The sequence below is a fragment of the Lates calcarifer genome, linkage group LG18, assembly GCF_001640805.2.
Source record: "Lates calcarifer isolate ASB-BC8 linkage group LG18, TLL_Latcal_v3, whole genome shotgun sequence".
Classification (NCBI taxonomy): Eukaryota; Metazoa; Chordata; class Actinopteri; family Centropomidae; genus Lates; species Lates calcarifer.
In genome coordinates, this window is record NC_066850.1 from 4,282,376 (window position 1) to 4,297,414 (window position 15,039).

General features: G+C 38.4%; 1 protein-coding gene across 1 annotated transcript; it reads left to right on the top strand.

The window, feature by feature from the left end:
* Positions 1–2,529: 2,529 nt before the first annotated feature.
* LOC108899832 (solute carrier organic anion transporter family member 1C1) lies at positions 2,530–13,240 on the top strand. Its single transcript, XM_018700520.2, has 15 exons — positions 2,530–2,682; positions 3,049–3,135; positions 4,688–4,829; positions 4,986–5,118; positions 5,733–5,857; positions 6,025–6,171; positions 6,281–6,379; positions 6,789–7,055; positions 7,535–7,699; positions 8,448–8,643; positions 8,743–8,908; positions 9,147–9,331; positions 9,632–9,696; positions 9,801–9,918; positions 10,292–13,240. The coding sequence occupies exons 2-15, from the start codon at positions 3,085–3,087 to the stop codon at positions 10,512–10,514; spliced, it is 2,082 nt and encodes a 693-aa protein (XP_018556036.1). The 5' UTR covers positions 2,530–2,682; positions 3,049–3,084; the 3' UTR covers positions 10,515–13,240.
* Positions 13,241–15,039: the final 1,799 nt, after the last annotated feature.

Here is a 15,039-nt window from a genome sequence, read left to right on the forward strand (position 1 = left end):
TGACATCCTGCAGGATCTTCTCCATGAATGTGCAGGATAAAGCTGCTCTCCAGCCTTGTGTGTATCAGTGTATCACATCCCTGTGTGTGATCCAGATGGGAGAGATGAAGAAGAAATGGGAGGAAGGGTAAGACGGTAGAAGTGGAGGAAAATGGCTGCCTTCTGCTGGACTGACTTTAGTATTACAAGTCAGTGTTTTGAACAGGTGGAATAACTCAACACACATTTTTTTTTACAACTCTCATTAACCAAATTTTAGGAAACACAGGTTTATTATTATACACATGTAACTACATAAAACAATTGGAAAATATCTAACTACATCCTGGATCATGCACCCTTTACCCAGCCCCGTCTCTCGTTTTGTCACTGATCAGTCGTCCTCTGTTAACCTTCAAGACACTGTTTAGTTCACTGGTGTTTTCCAAAAGTAAACATCCCTCTTTGTTCATAACAGAGGGATGATTACTATTTGATTATTAAATGATAGGCCCTCATTTTAGGGGTGAAGTTGGTGTCACTGACTTTTACTATACCTAATCCATACTACATAAATGTAGGAGTATACAAACAGGACCGAGTGTTATTTCTGGCAACTATTCCAGGAAACACCAGGTTTAAAGGAATAAAAACAGGTTCAAGTTTCAAACTGTCATTTGTTAATGTGCTAATCAAGTTGTAGATTACAGGAGGAAAATACAGGCCTGAGGAAACTTTATCCTCTCTCTTTATGTCAACCAGCTTCACAAAGACAAAATGGGTGAGAAACTATGAGGAACTGAGGAAACAGAGCACTGTCCCAGTGTATGACCCAATGTACTGTACCATGTAGACTACTGACAACTATAATCTACTGTTTTTGTTGTCTCAATGTATTCTCACACTTTTCTTTTATGAACCTGACTGTAATGATGATGTTTTTAATAACCTGATTGTCCTGATTGGTTTACAAAGAAGCTGGATGATCTCTGCGGAGGCAAGGGTTGGAAACTTTTACAAATAACATCCTCACACATTTATTTCACATCCTGCTAAACCACCATTGCTCTGGTTTGGCTGCACAGAGTGTGACATCCAGGAGCCTCACTCGAAAAAACATGTTTTTCTGTTTCTGTTGTCAGAAAAGAGTCTAATTAAGTTTACATCTATCTCCCTCCTTCTTCCTCCCCTTCGCTAGCCATTCCCACGCTCTCCTCTCTCTGCCCCCCAGACAAAGCTGAAAACCACCACTGAGACTACGTGTTAACCGGGAGTCACCTCTAAGCCATTTCCAAGTTGAGAGTCTCATGAGGTTTACAGTACCACGGCTGGTTTTAAGCATCATCCTGCAGGTGGAGCAGAGGAGCAAAATTCAATGCTTTTAAATGTAAAATGAATCATTTACTAATCACCAAGGTTTGTAGAACGTATTTTCCTTCAGTTCAGCTTCATAAAAAAAAAATTGGGCCTCCCCATAGTAAATTTACTTTATTCTCACTCTTTCTCCCTAAGTGTCTTTTGGCAGCTGCACTGCTCTGACTTTGATCACTCCCATTTCTGTGCCAATGGCCTTTCTTCTAGAAGTTAAAGGGTCATTACACCCAAAAGACAGAAGACATAGCCTCTCATCAGTGGTGGTGTTTAGCCGTGGAGGTAGTTTTGATTTTATTTGTCCAAGTTTTTAAAAAATACTGTCATTACTCTAAATAATCCAGAAACTTCACTGTGAAAAAATGTATGAAAAATACTTTCTGTGGAAGAAACAATCCCTATCACAACTATTAGTGCAGTAACAGGAACACTCCTCTGTCACTGTTGATTTAATTCTTATTAAACCAACAGAGGAAAGCAAGAAAATTAGATTTTAGTAGATTGGGTGAACTGGCCCTTTAAGATTCTTTACGACAGTGAAGGTATGGATTACAAAAATATGACATTCAGCTAAGAATCGTACATTGTGGAGCTGGTATTACTGATGCAGTCGTAATGCCTGGGTTGGAAAATTTTAGATATGTCAGAATCAAATAATGAGCATTTATAATGAATGTCTTATATACTGATCAGGTGATGTGATGTGTGCTACTTGGGCATTAGGACAGAGAGAAAAAGCCATTGTTAGGAGCTATCAATAGGACAGGAAGACTTTGATCAGGCCTAGGAAACACCCAGTCTTACAAAAGCTGAATTTCTCCAGGAGAGGAAAGCATTTCATTCTTTGAACAGCAAACTACCAGAAACAACAGGCTTGTAAAATAAGCTTTGGCCAGCTTCATGCTGCTGCTGTTTGTTGTACATTCAAAAGGATGGATACTCGGGAGGCTTGTGATGTTCACAGGGGAGGATGTGCGACTGTGTGCAAACCGTGAACGTCTGTGTGTGTTCGCATTCACTGAACCCCAGAACCTTCCGGTGCTGGTAAGACATGCATCCCACTGGACCTTACCCAACCAGGTGCAGTCACGTTTGGGTGTTGTGTGTTGTCTGTGCGTGTCTGTGTGCGTGATGGCTTGAGAGGTTTGAGGGCTTTTTATTGACATGATCAACAAGTGCACATGAGTAGCCGGGTTACTGATTACAGGTGATGTTGTAGTTTGTTTGTGATAAGGCTCTTGCTTTAAGCACAAAGTCCTACCAGGTACAACAAGCCTTCAGCCACTTCACCACATCCCTCCCATCCCTCACTGGACAACTGCTGCCTCTCAGGTAAATACTTTTTTCTGGTTTTTCAACTCTTCTAATTCTGCACTTATTTTTTAGCATGCACTGAGGAAATAATATCTACTGGTATATTGTGATCAAAAAACTGACTAAGAAAGTTAATTTGGTAACAAATCTCAACAAATCAAAGCTGGGGACACAATATTACACAAATTATTTCTGTTCATTTACACTACTACACTGAGATTTGAGTCTTTCTGTACATCCTGTTACCTCATTTAACTCTCATTTTAGACTTTGCTTTCTTCAATTTCGTATATTTTTAATAAGATCTATTTGATAAATCAGGTGACTTGAATGTAATTTCCTCAAAAACTCTGATGTACTTGTAATCTTGGTCTCTTTCTGCAGGTCCCTTGCTGTTGGTGTTGAGCACACAGTAGCATCATGAGTGTAGAGTCCAAAAAACCACGTGAGGCTTGTTGCTCCAAGCTCAAGGTCAGTGAAATTACACCATTTTCTAGTTTTAAAATGTCAGGGAGTATCACTCATGACTTCATATATTCTTCTATTCACTGTGTTGCAAATGTGGAATGACTTACACTCAAACAAACATCCAAAAAGCCAAGCCAAATGCTTTTTCTTTCTCCCCACCTTATCTCTGTGTATTTGTCTTGGTAACTGGTATTTTTACGTCCACATTATCTGTGCCTGATAAATGACTAATGAGGCACTAAAAAGGTAAAGCATTAACACAAAAAAGGCAAATTTCAGACTTTGAGGCCATGAAAAGACAGAAAAGAGTGTTTTCTCCTGCTTGAGGAATGGGCACAGAGCTGTTTATGAGTCTTAAACTGCAGACAGGTCAACAGAGATAAGGATGATTAAATTGGTTTGGTTTGAAAAGTATACGCTCTTACATATACATGTAAGAACTGTTTTTATCTGTTAACTTTGTCAGTGTGGTGACTATTCATTACATGCTTTCTGATAACAGACTAATCATATAAAAAAGGGCACTATTATCAGCTCTAAGTAGCAATTAAATATTGGTTGATTGCACTGATTTCTTTGAGAAGTCCCAATCAAGGAAAAGTATGAAACCTGCTGAACTATAGATGAACTTAAATGTTGTTTACTGAGAGGCTTTAACAGCAGTTATCTAAGTGTATTTACAGAATGGTCTATGACCTACAGCCCAGTGTGAATCCCTTTTAATCTTTAACCATCTTTGGGGAAAGGATATGGCTGCAAACAAGTTGGATTGGTACTAGTTAATCAAACAAAAAAAATAAAACTAATAAAACAATCAGAATTATTGTATGTATTATTATTAAGTCGTCTCCAAAGATTTAAGTTGAAGGTTTCACTGAATATTTGTTAAATTTTATATCTAGAATCCAAGCATTTCTTATACTTAGTTGAGGCATCCAAAATCCATTTTTTTTGCCCGTCATAGACACGATGTGAAAAAGAAGATTTAAACATCTATGTGACTCTAGTTCATATCAAACTTTTTTGGCTGCTGTAAATTTAGATTTGCAATGTTTACAATAAATACACTCATCAAGCTGGGCTATGATTGGACAGTTGCCCTTAAAGGACAATAAATAATTACACGTACTCAAATCTTTGCAAATACCGGTTTCTGTCTTTAAAATGGCTCTAACCAAATGTAAATGAATGTAATCCAATCAATGTTGAAGGCAGGTGTGGAGTACTGTAAGTCTTTAAATGTGTTTTAAGTGTTGCGTGTGAGGCTTGTCTGTCATGGGAGGCGTTTCACCCTTTCAAACCCTTTCATTATATTACTGGAACTGCAGAAACATAGCTTAATCCTCTCATTTAAATCCCTTGAGGAGAGATTATCAGCCATGTATTCATCTTTCAACAGGCAACAACATTCATTTCAACATTAAAGACATTATTCTGAGAATTAGTCTGAGCAGGAAGCTCTTTCCTCTAAGCCTAATCACATCAACATCCCCTAACTGAACTTATTTCAATGAAGAATAGCTTCATCCAACATCTTATTGTGTTTGTTTTCCAGCTCTTCCTGGCCTCGCTGGCATTTGTGTATTTTGCCAAAGCCTTCGGTGGAGCCTACATGAAGAGCTCCATCACCCAGATTGAGAGGCGCTTTGACATCCCGAGCTCCCTCATTGGGGTTATAGATGGCAGCTTTGAAATGGGTATGTGCAATTTTTGAATATTTTTACGTATAATAATATATTTTGAAAAATTTAAATGATGAAAAAAAAGTTAAAAGAAATAAAGAAAAAAAAGTATTCTGTTGAGCCAACAATTCATTCATTCATTCAGTTATTTTTAATCCTTCTCCTCCGCAGGCAACCTGCTGGTGATAGCCTTTGTTAGCTACTTTGGTGCTAAGCTCCATCGTCCCAGGCTGATTGGTATTGGCTGCGTGATCATGGCTGCTGGATCTTTCCTCATAGCCCTGCCTCACTTACTCCAGGGACCGTCAGTACACAGTTTCCTTTAACTTTTCATATTAAACACTGTGGCCCAGCAATTATTCACACAATGAATTAGAGCCCAGTTTGAGCTTGTATACAGTATATATCCCCTGTGCCCTCCAAGCCAAACACAGTGCACACAGCAGACTGTACTTCAGTTCATATACCAAACGACAATATAACAAGTACTATATGCTGGAATAATACCACCAAGCTTGAGGGTTTCTGTGTCAGTGGTAATTTGATTTGACAAAACGTAATATAGGAGTGTGTCCCATTTGAATGCAACATAAATTTAAAGAATGTTTAAAGAATGTTTTAGTTGAAAACAAACCCGGTGCAAATTTTTTAATAAACTTACATTTAATTCAATTTACCCAAAACCAACTGATATACAGTAAACCTGGAGGTCAGGGGCCAGTTTATGCTATTCCAGCCTTGAATGTGTATCTTGATGGCCATTTTGAAAGTTGTTGTTAAGAGGATATTGAGACAATACATTACATTTTGTGGCATGTTCTGCCTTTGTTAAATTGTCTGGCTTCAGTTGAGTGCTGGAGGATGATAAACCCAACACTAGATTGTGTAACTTCAGTAATAATCCTTGATGTTTTACAGGTATAAATATGAGACCAGTGTGTCTCACAACAAAGATGTCAACAGCACAGAGAGCATCCTGCCCTGTCTGTCCAACCACAGCATGACTGAAGCAGATGACACACCTGATTTAGAGACCAAAACAGGTATTCAGCTAATAAATTCAAACCTCAGATGTTTTCAGGATTAGATATGGTGCCACATCAATACATTCACAGCAGCAGAGGATGAAAAATACTCAAATAATAAAAAAGAATTGTTAACATTTCATGCAGTTTCAGTTCACATTCTAAGTCCAATTTCTTCCCTTCAGCTTGTGAGAAGGCAGCTGGCTCATCCATGTGGATATATGTATTCCTGGGAAACATGCTGCGAGGGATTGGAGAGACTCCTGTCATGCCTCTGGGTGTGTCCTACCTGGATGATTTCTCCAGAGAGGAGAACACTCCTTTCTATCTGGGTTAGTTACTTTTTACAACCTGTTGTCTGTGCTAGTTTTTACAACCTTTAACACACTTTCCTCCTGTTTTTATTTTCAACCATTCTCTCTCTGTTTCTCTGTTTGCCAGCCTGTATCCATACAGTGGGAATTTTAGGACCTATGTTTGGGTTCATGCTCGGGTCCTACCTCGCCAAGATCTATGTAGACATTGGATCAGTGGATTTAGGTATGGGACTTCTCAATATCAGGGGAAAGAAGTACAAAATGTGTTGATGTGGCATTGCAACCCTGCAAAAACTCTCACCTTGCATCATTAATGTTTACCTATTTATTTCATACATTGATAAGAGTTAAACAGGCAAATTGGCAGCGTCCAGACCTATTTCTAACAGAGGGTTGAGGTGAGCAACAGAGTTTCCCTTGTGTCGAAATCTGCCATCAAAGTGTCCTTCAGCAAAACAGCCAACCCCTCCTCCCTTTAAACCTTCATGGCAAAGTTAAAAAGCAGTGGTTTGTCTTCCAGAGACCAGACAGTTTCCCAACATTTCACCTTGTTGACATAGTTGGACTAGTTCACTATTTACTGCCTGGATTAGAGTCACAATCTGCTGTCTTCGCCCTTCTCTTTCTCACAGACAGCATCACCATTAACTATAAGGACTCCCGCTGGGTTGGGGCCTGGTGGCTGGGCTTCATTGTCACTGGCACCTTGATCCTGCTGTCCAGTATCCCGTTCTGGTTCCTGCCCAAGACTCTGCCCAAGCAGGGCCAAGAGCAGAGCGAGAGTAAGAGTAAGAGCACAGAGCTCGCCACAGTAGCGGAGCAGGAGAATTTCCTCCCAGAGGAAAACCAGGAACAAGAGGAGAAAGAGAAGCCGGTAACGTTCCAGGAATTGGCTAAAGGTACCACACAGCCTGTTCCATCACTAATTTAGAACCAACCTGACATAAAGATCAGCGTTCAAAGAAATACTCATCAAGGAGGCGTCATTTACAATTAACTTAATCCACTTCTGAGACTTCAAACACCAAGAAATGTGTCACTGTGCAAATCCATTTTAGAGTTAATGCATTTAATCATTAACCAGGTATAGCCAATAAAAACCCAAGCACAGACCAGTAACCCTGATTTCTGGACTAACCACCATGCAATCTGGGCATGAGTTGAATGACACATCAGGACAGATAGACATGTAGGAGCAGCATAGTACATTACACAACATTATATCATAACAGTGTCTCCAAAATATTCTCTTTTGTAAATGAATTTTTTTTTTTTAATCCAGCAAAATGGGAAAAAAGTTAATGATAACAAACAAATAAGCAAAAAACACAGTTGTGTAGCTCAATAAAACTATTTCTCTGTCTTTGTGCTTCACCAGATTTTATTCCGTCTCTGAAACGACTCTTCAGGAACAGCATCTTCTCACTGATGATCCTCACTTATCTGGTGGCTGTCAACGGCTTCATTGGCATGATCACTTTCAAGCCAAAGTACTTGGAGCAGATCTATGGCCAATCAGCCTCCAAGGCCATTTTCCTCATAGGTACAGAGCAACAACTGACTGCTTACTCTGCGTTTACTGCACTTGAAACAATGATGTTATTGAAGGGAAGTGTGATTGTGAGAGATAAAGTTGGCTTGGCATGTCAGCAGTAAGTAGCCCACTGTGGCCTCTTCTTTTGTGTGTGTTTGTTTGTCTGTAAAATAACACCTTGAGCTATAATTATTTTTTAATGACTGTTTACCAGCATGGCTAGCTAACAGTGTTATTGTTGGAATGTTTATGGTTTAAAGTCATTGTTCTACAGTTACCTATTATTATGAATGCAGTTGGCTGTTGTAATGAATTAACTATTCAAATAGTGAGTTAAAAGCAATTTTGAAATAGTAAATGGTTAAAATAGTTACCTAATAGTATGCAAAAATTGAAAGAGTTAGTTAAAAGTTATGAATAAACAGTTAAAATGGTTAGATAAAAGCTGCTGAAATAATTGGTTAAAAGTCACTAATAAATAGGTAAAAAGGTAAAAGATAAATTGCTAATTGTAACTGGCAACACTAAGAATTCAAACTTTGATTATCATATCTGAGCTACTATAACTATTCAACCTTCCAAGGCATCATTACACTGTCTCATAATTCCCCAGTTCCCTTCATATTTCTACTGTTCAACCACTCCAATGTTCAACCAATCCAATTATGACAATATATCCCAATGTTGTGACCAGGTGGATATTTTTGTGTTAAAATAATTCCAGCATATTGATCCATCCTTGCATCAATCCATACAGGTATACTGAACCTGCCAGCAGTGGCTTTGGGAATCATCACCGGAGGTTTTGTGTTGAAACGTTTCAAGCTGGGTGTCATCGGAGCAGCTAGGGTGTCAATTTCTGCCTCTGTCGGGTCCTTCTGTCTGCTCGCCATTCAGGTCTTCATCCGCTGTGAAAATGCAGAGGTGGCTGGCCTCACCGTCTCATATCAGGGGTGAGTGGCACGTGAATCAGCCTTTGACATAGTTACTGTATGAAGGTCAATGAATGAGTGAGTGTCTAAATTTGTCACGTCTGTTCATGTGTGCACCAGGGCTCCTCAGGTGTCCTACAACCCACAGACGTTGCTGTCACAGTGCAATATGGGCTGCTCCTGCTCAATGAAGCACTGGGACCCGGTGTGTGCCTACAACGGCATGACATACACCTCGCCCTGCCTTGCTGGCTGCCAGACCTCCACTGGTACTGGCAAGGAAATGGTGAGGCAGCAGCTGACAGTCAGAGCACTGATATGCCTGAGACAGTAAAAGATAATTAAAATTAGGTTTTGTCCCTCTGGGAGCATGAATGTACTCATGAACCTATATCAAAGCTAAATAAATAATGAGCTCTTTAATTTTAGAGATCAAAGTCTTCTCAAATATGATAAACAGCACAACCCACCTACAGTAAAAGGTGATTATTTACAGCTTCTCTCTTTTCTCTGGTTCGTTTTAGGTGTTTCATAACTGTACCTGCATTGGGGAGATGATGACTCCAGGCATGAACACGTCTGCAGTACTGGGCCAGTGTCCCAGGAAGAGCGACTGCGATCGCATATTTAAAATCTACATGGCTCTGTCCGTCGTGGGGTCTTTTATTTCTGCCTGCGGGGGCACGCCAGGATACATTGTACTGCTCAGGTCAGAAACATTAAAGTTGAAGGAGTTAATGGCTCTATTACAACTGAGTATAATGATATCTTCCACTGCAGTGTTCTGTTGATTTTCGGCATGAAAAGGTGTCAACAAGAATCAAAACGCGGACTTCTAATCTCTGGTCTAGTCTGATTTAGACAATGAGACACAAAATTCATGCATTGAAAAGTAAACAGTTAAGTCCTGGCCACACACTTCACTTGGAGAAAGGAAGCTACCAAACTGCATCACGAGCATCTTATGCTTACATTTACTTCTAATATTGACTTTTGACACATGTTCCAGGTCCATACAGCAAGACCTGAAGTCACTGGCTTTGGGTATGCAGACACTGATAGTAAGAACTCTGGGTAAGTACTGGACTTAGTCTCTGTTACAGAAATGACATAACAGAGCACTGATAATATTCAGCCTGTGTGCACAAGTGTAAGCACATGTGACTGTGTGTTTTCAGGTGGGATACCTCCTCCTATTTATTTTGGAGCACTCATCGACCGAACATGTTTGAAGTGGGGTACCAAGCAGTGTGGAGGTCGAGGAGCATGTAGACTCTACGATGCTGATGCCTTTAGGTACACTGAAACAAGTCCTTTTTTTTCTAGACTAATATTCCCCAGACATGTTTAATTTAAACATTTCAGCAGGATATTTACTCTGAAAGTTGAAAGTCAAATAACATTAATACATATTATGAAAAAAATATTTTTAAAATATTTAAATATTTTTAGCATCTTGCAAAATCAATTTTACATTGTTACCTTTGAAAATATTAAATAATGTGCAATATGAACAAACACCATAGTGATAAAAATGTTACAGGTATTAAGGTATTTTATATGATTTATTTAAATATTTGTACAGCGGTTCAAACAAGATTTAACTATACAAAACCTTCATGTTCAAGTTTGTTTACAACTAAAGATCGCCAATAAAATATCCTTCCAGAATGACATTCATGGGGTTGATTACTGGACTCTACTTCCTGGCCAACATGCTGTGGGGAGGTCTCTATATCAAAATTGTCAAGAGACAGAAGAAGTTAGCACTGAGGAATCAGGCCAAAGAAAATGGACAGGAGGGTAATGGGGCGGTCAACGGGCACGCCAACATCAGCATCGCCAAGAACAAAGAAGACGAGGAGAGGACAGGAGAGGAGAGCACGATTTGAGATGTTTAAGGAGAGAAACATCTTTGTGTAATGCAGGTGAACAACACATACAGTATTTTTAGTTGCCAAACTACTGTGCTGCACCCAAATGTGGTAATGGTACAGTGTCAATGCTCTTTGGCCTTCAAGCAGTATACCTCTTTTTTTTACACAGATATTGTGCAAAAAATATTTTTGTTCACTTCACAGGTCAAAGATCCTGAGCAGGGCTTCATTTTAATACATTCACATGTCAGTGCTATACGAACATTCTTGCTATCACTACATAACCAATCTTAACATTAACAGCTGTTTACGTGAACTTCAGCCATTGCTGCTTTTACACACAAGGCTGGAATACACCTCTGGGCAGCGCTGCTTCTTCGTCCTCTTATATTGGACTGGGGGCAGACTGGACGCTGCAGTGAACCACACCTACTATTGACAAACAGTATTACAAGAGGGGATGGACTGGATCGTGCTGGTTAGCATGCTAACTTCAGTAGAAGAGGAGACAGAAATAGAAGCAAAGCAAGAGTTAACATTGGTGTTGCTTTCCAAAGCTGCAGACAGCTCTTAGTAAGTAAAGGAATGAAATTCTCAATGCTTATAAACCCCTGTTGATGCTAATTTAAGTTATGTAGCGATAGCAAAAATTTGCATACAGCACTTTTAAATGATATGCAATCCACATCTGAACAAAAATGCTGTAATAGGGGACAGCATGTAAACTTAGAGGCCTTTTTCTCTTTATTTCTCGTGTACCAAACCATAATGGGAACATACTATGTGCTGCTGAGTGTGTCAGTGTGGGCAAAGCACCTCATCAGCCAAGATTCACTGAAGATGAAACATTTCAGAGTCAATGTCGGAGGAAGAGAGAAGAAAATATGTCAGATATTTGGGAAATTTTGGCTCGTGTCCACCATTTATACTTGAATAGCATTAGGTCAGGATATGATAGCAATGTCTCACCCTACAGCCTTACACTCAAGGTGATTAATGTGCAGTGATAGTTTGGCAAACATGTATACAGTATACAAAATATGTACAGTATTTCATTTTAAATACTACTACAAGACAACTTGAGTGTTGTTATCAGTTAATGACAGTGTTTTCTTTCATGTTTTTCAGTTATGGGTGAGAATTTGTGAGATAATACAGCCGTCCTCACTGTCCTCAGTGAACTGTGTTATTATGAAGACACTGAGGATGGTTAAGGTTTGGATTTAGAGCATGTAATGGTTTAGTAAAAAAGTAATGTAGAGTTTAGACATGATGAGTATATAAACCATCGTAAATATATGACAAAATTGGGATTATGAAGGGATAATCATAATGTAAATGTTTTTGCTATAATTAGGACTGTCAGAGATTTGATTTTTCATTTAGGTGACTATTTCTGTTGCAAGACCCCCTTTACTTAAATATACGTTGCTGTAAATGGTACCTGTGCCAGCAGAGCTGAAGAAGTGTGCTTGCTTTGCTTTGCTTTTGCCAGGCAGATGTGCAGATTCACAATGAAGCCTGTGATTGTTACAGGTTGATTGAGTGAGTGAAAGCAACACAAAGTGAGCAAGTAATACTTGACAGTGTCTGTCTATGAGCACTATGTTCATACAGATGCAAAGCTGTTGAAGCTTTGTATTGGCATTTTCTTTATTTGCATTTGTTTCAGTAGTATGCATCCTCAGACTATCCTGCTTGCTCTGATTGAGAAAAAGATTGAGGAACCTCGAAAAAAATGTTCTGCCAGTCTTGCCAAGAATTAGAGTGATAGAGTGAGTCATTTTCATATCTGAAATATGAAACTACAGCCAAATGTTTGTTAGCTTTGTTTAGCACAGAGATTTGCAACAGCTATGCCCACTGGTTTGTCAAAGCCAAAGAGTAAAAACTACAAGATGTGAGGCATGCACGCATCCATACATTTTTGTATGACTTGTATGTATGTTTCTTGTGGGTTTTTTTTAGCCAGAAAGCAAATAAGCATATTTCTGAAAATGTAGAACTATTCTTTAAAGACAGTTTTCAAAAATGTTGGACACTGACAACATCATAGCCTTTATTGTACTTAGTCACTGTGGTTGTGGCGCAACCTCACAGACCATATCATCTTGTAAAATAAACGCAATGAAATTGATCTCAGTGTCTTTTAAAAATGTGAATATCATCTGTCCTTGGAACCATGTTGGGCTACTACTATACATACATACTTGCATTTTATGTGAGACACAGTAAGGCTTTTTTTTCATGCTACAAAAAGTTTTTGTAGCATGTAGGATGGCAACTTTATTCTGACTGTTAGCAATATGACCCAGCAACATTTTACATACTTAGATAGCTCACCTTTTTGACACTGCACACACTTCTTGTTGCATCACATCATTTTACACAAATCCCAAAGAAGGTCATGAACGTTCACATAATCCTGACTCACCACTGTTTGTCTGGAAAAGTTCACTATTGTCTGAACAGTGGACGAAGAGCGAGTGGAGTGTGACTTACACTTGACTGTTTTTATTGTTATACACTAGTTGTTGATTAAATGTATAAGCAATTAATATATATAATTATTATTAATAAGAATTTATATATTGAGTCAGATATGTTTATATTGTGTCTGTGTATTTTGTTTTATCATCATTTCTGCCTTTTTGCGTCTTCTTCTTTTTTTATTTTTTTTACAATTTTGTTGATTGTCCTTGAAGCATATCTGTAAGCATTAAAAACCAAATTTCACAATATATTTATTCACAGATTTATTTATTATTTATTATTTTATATATATATTATTTATTTATTTATTTTTATAAAAAGCCTGTTACAGTGTTGTCTCACCTGTTAACTTTTAACTTTTTTGCCCTTCAGTTTACATGTGACATCTTCTCCATGTGCTGTTTTGATCCCACTATAAAGCTGCTACTGTCCTATTAAAGCAGCTATAATCAATATTTCAATACTAACTATAGATCACATGACTACTTATAAAAGTCTCATGTGTTGATGAGCCGGAGAAATATCACTCCACTCTACCCTCAACTCAATGTAATTGGTAATAAGAGTCATCAGCCATGCTAGCATCAGTACTTTGGGCTAATTGCTAAAGTCAACATGCTAACATGCTCACACAATGACAGTGCTTATAGCAGGTACAATAAGGGAGGCTAGAAAGCTCAGGAAAAATAGCAAACAGGTTTATTAACACACACCCCTTTGTCTTACCAAACAGATAAGTGAGGACTACTCCCAGGTAAACTGACTTCTCTGTCTATGTTTCTGAGTAAATCTGTAGACAACAACACTACATCATCATTCTCTGTGCACGTGTGCATTGATATTTACACTTATACACGTGCATGCTTAAAGTTGAAGGTTATAGAAAATTATATAACTTGGTCTGATCAGACTTTGATTCCTCTCTGTTTACTTTGAGCTTCACTAAATAAGTTTCCCCTTTCTTTTATTAGACCAAAAGTGACCTCCTTTTCTTTTTTTTAACATGCCCTTTCTTTCTTTTTTAATTAATTTATTATTTTATTTTTTTTACCTTTTACCATGCTATATAATGTATTACAACTGTCATGACTGGTGATAATGATATTTTATGATTGGGAGTCACTTTTATTACTTTTATAACCGAATTTCATATCTACACTTCAGTGTAATAACTTCTGTATTTTATGTTGTTATTTTATTTTTAATTTGTATCTCCTCTACATTTACGATTTTAGTAATCCATTTAATTTTATTTTTCCCAAATGTAATGCTCCTGATGACCCTGTGGGGCAGTGCAGTGTCTGCTTTCACCAGTAGGCTGTGCTCTATACAACAAAATAACCATTGAACAGCACTGCAATGCCACAAGAGTGTCTCTGTTTTTAGTTTTCATAGATTTTATTAACCAGAGCCAGTCAGAATTAGGAAGATTTGTTTTGTAGAGTTTAAAAAATCACGTGGACTTGCACAAAACACAAGTATATATAGTTATTTGACTAAATGCATCAGGTAAAACTGATCTAGTTCCCAACTGCTTTCCTGTCTAGATGTACCTGAAACTAGATACAGTGACAAATGCACAATATTGGAGCGAAGTATAATTTTTCAGAGAGAGGAAGTGGTAAACACCTCTTTCACTGTTGCTGTGCAGGAATGTGATGACTCTAAATCTTAATCCTTGGAATTTGTGTGGGGCCAAAGCTGATTGTGTGACCTGCCACCAGGCTGCCTGAACCCCCCACGGGTTACTGGACTAACAGAGCATTCCCTGCCACATTTACACTGAACACACTGTTCCACCTTTGAGGTCCTCATCAGAGTCATCCAGTTCAGTATCTGCTGATGCATGAAGGACAGTTTGAACAATCATGACACTGATTAGTTACTTTTAACACAATCTAATGTGTAAAATAAGTGGACTCCTGTGTAACAGCAACAAGCACCTGATGTTTTACCTTGTGAGGCAAAAAAAATCGAAATGGCCTAGTTTGGAGTTACTAATCTGTCTCCCCCTCAACCCTCCCCCTGTTCTCTTGTTGCTGTCCCC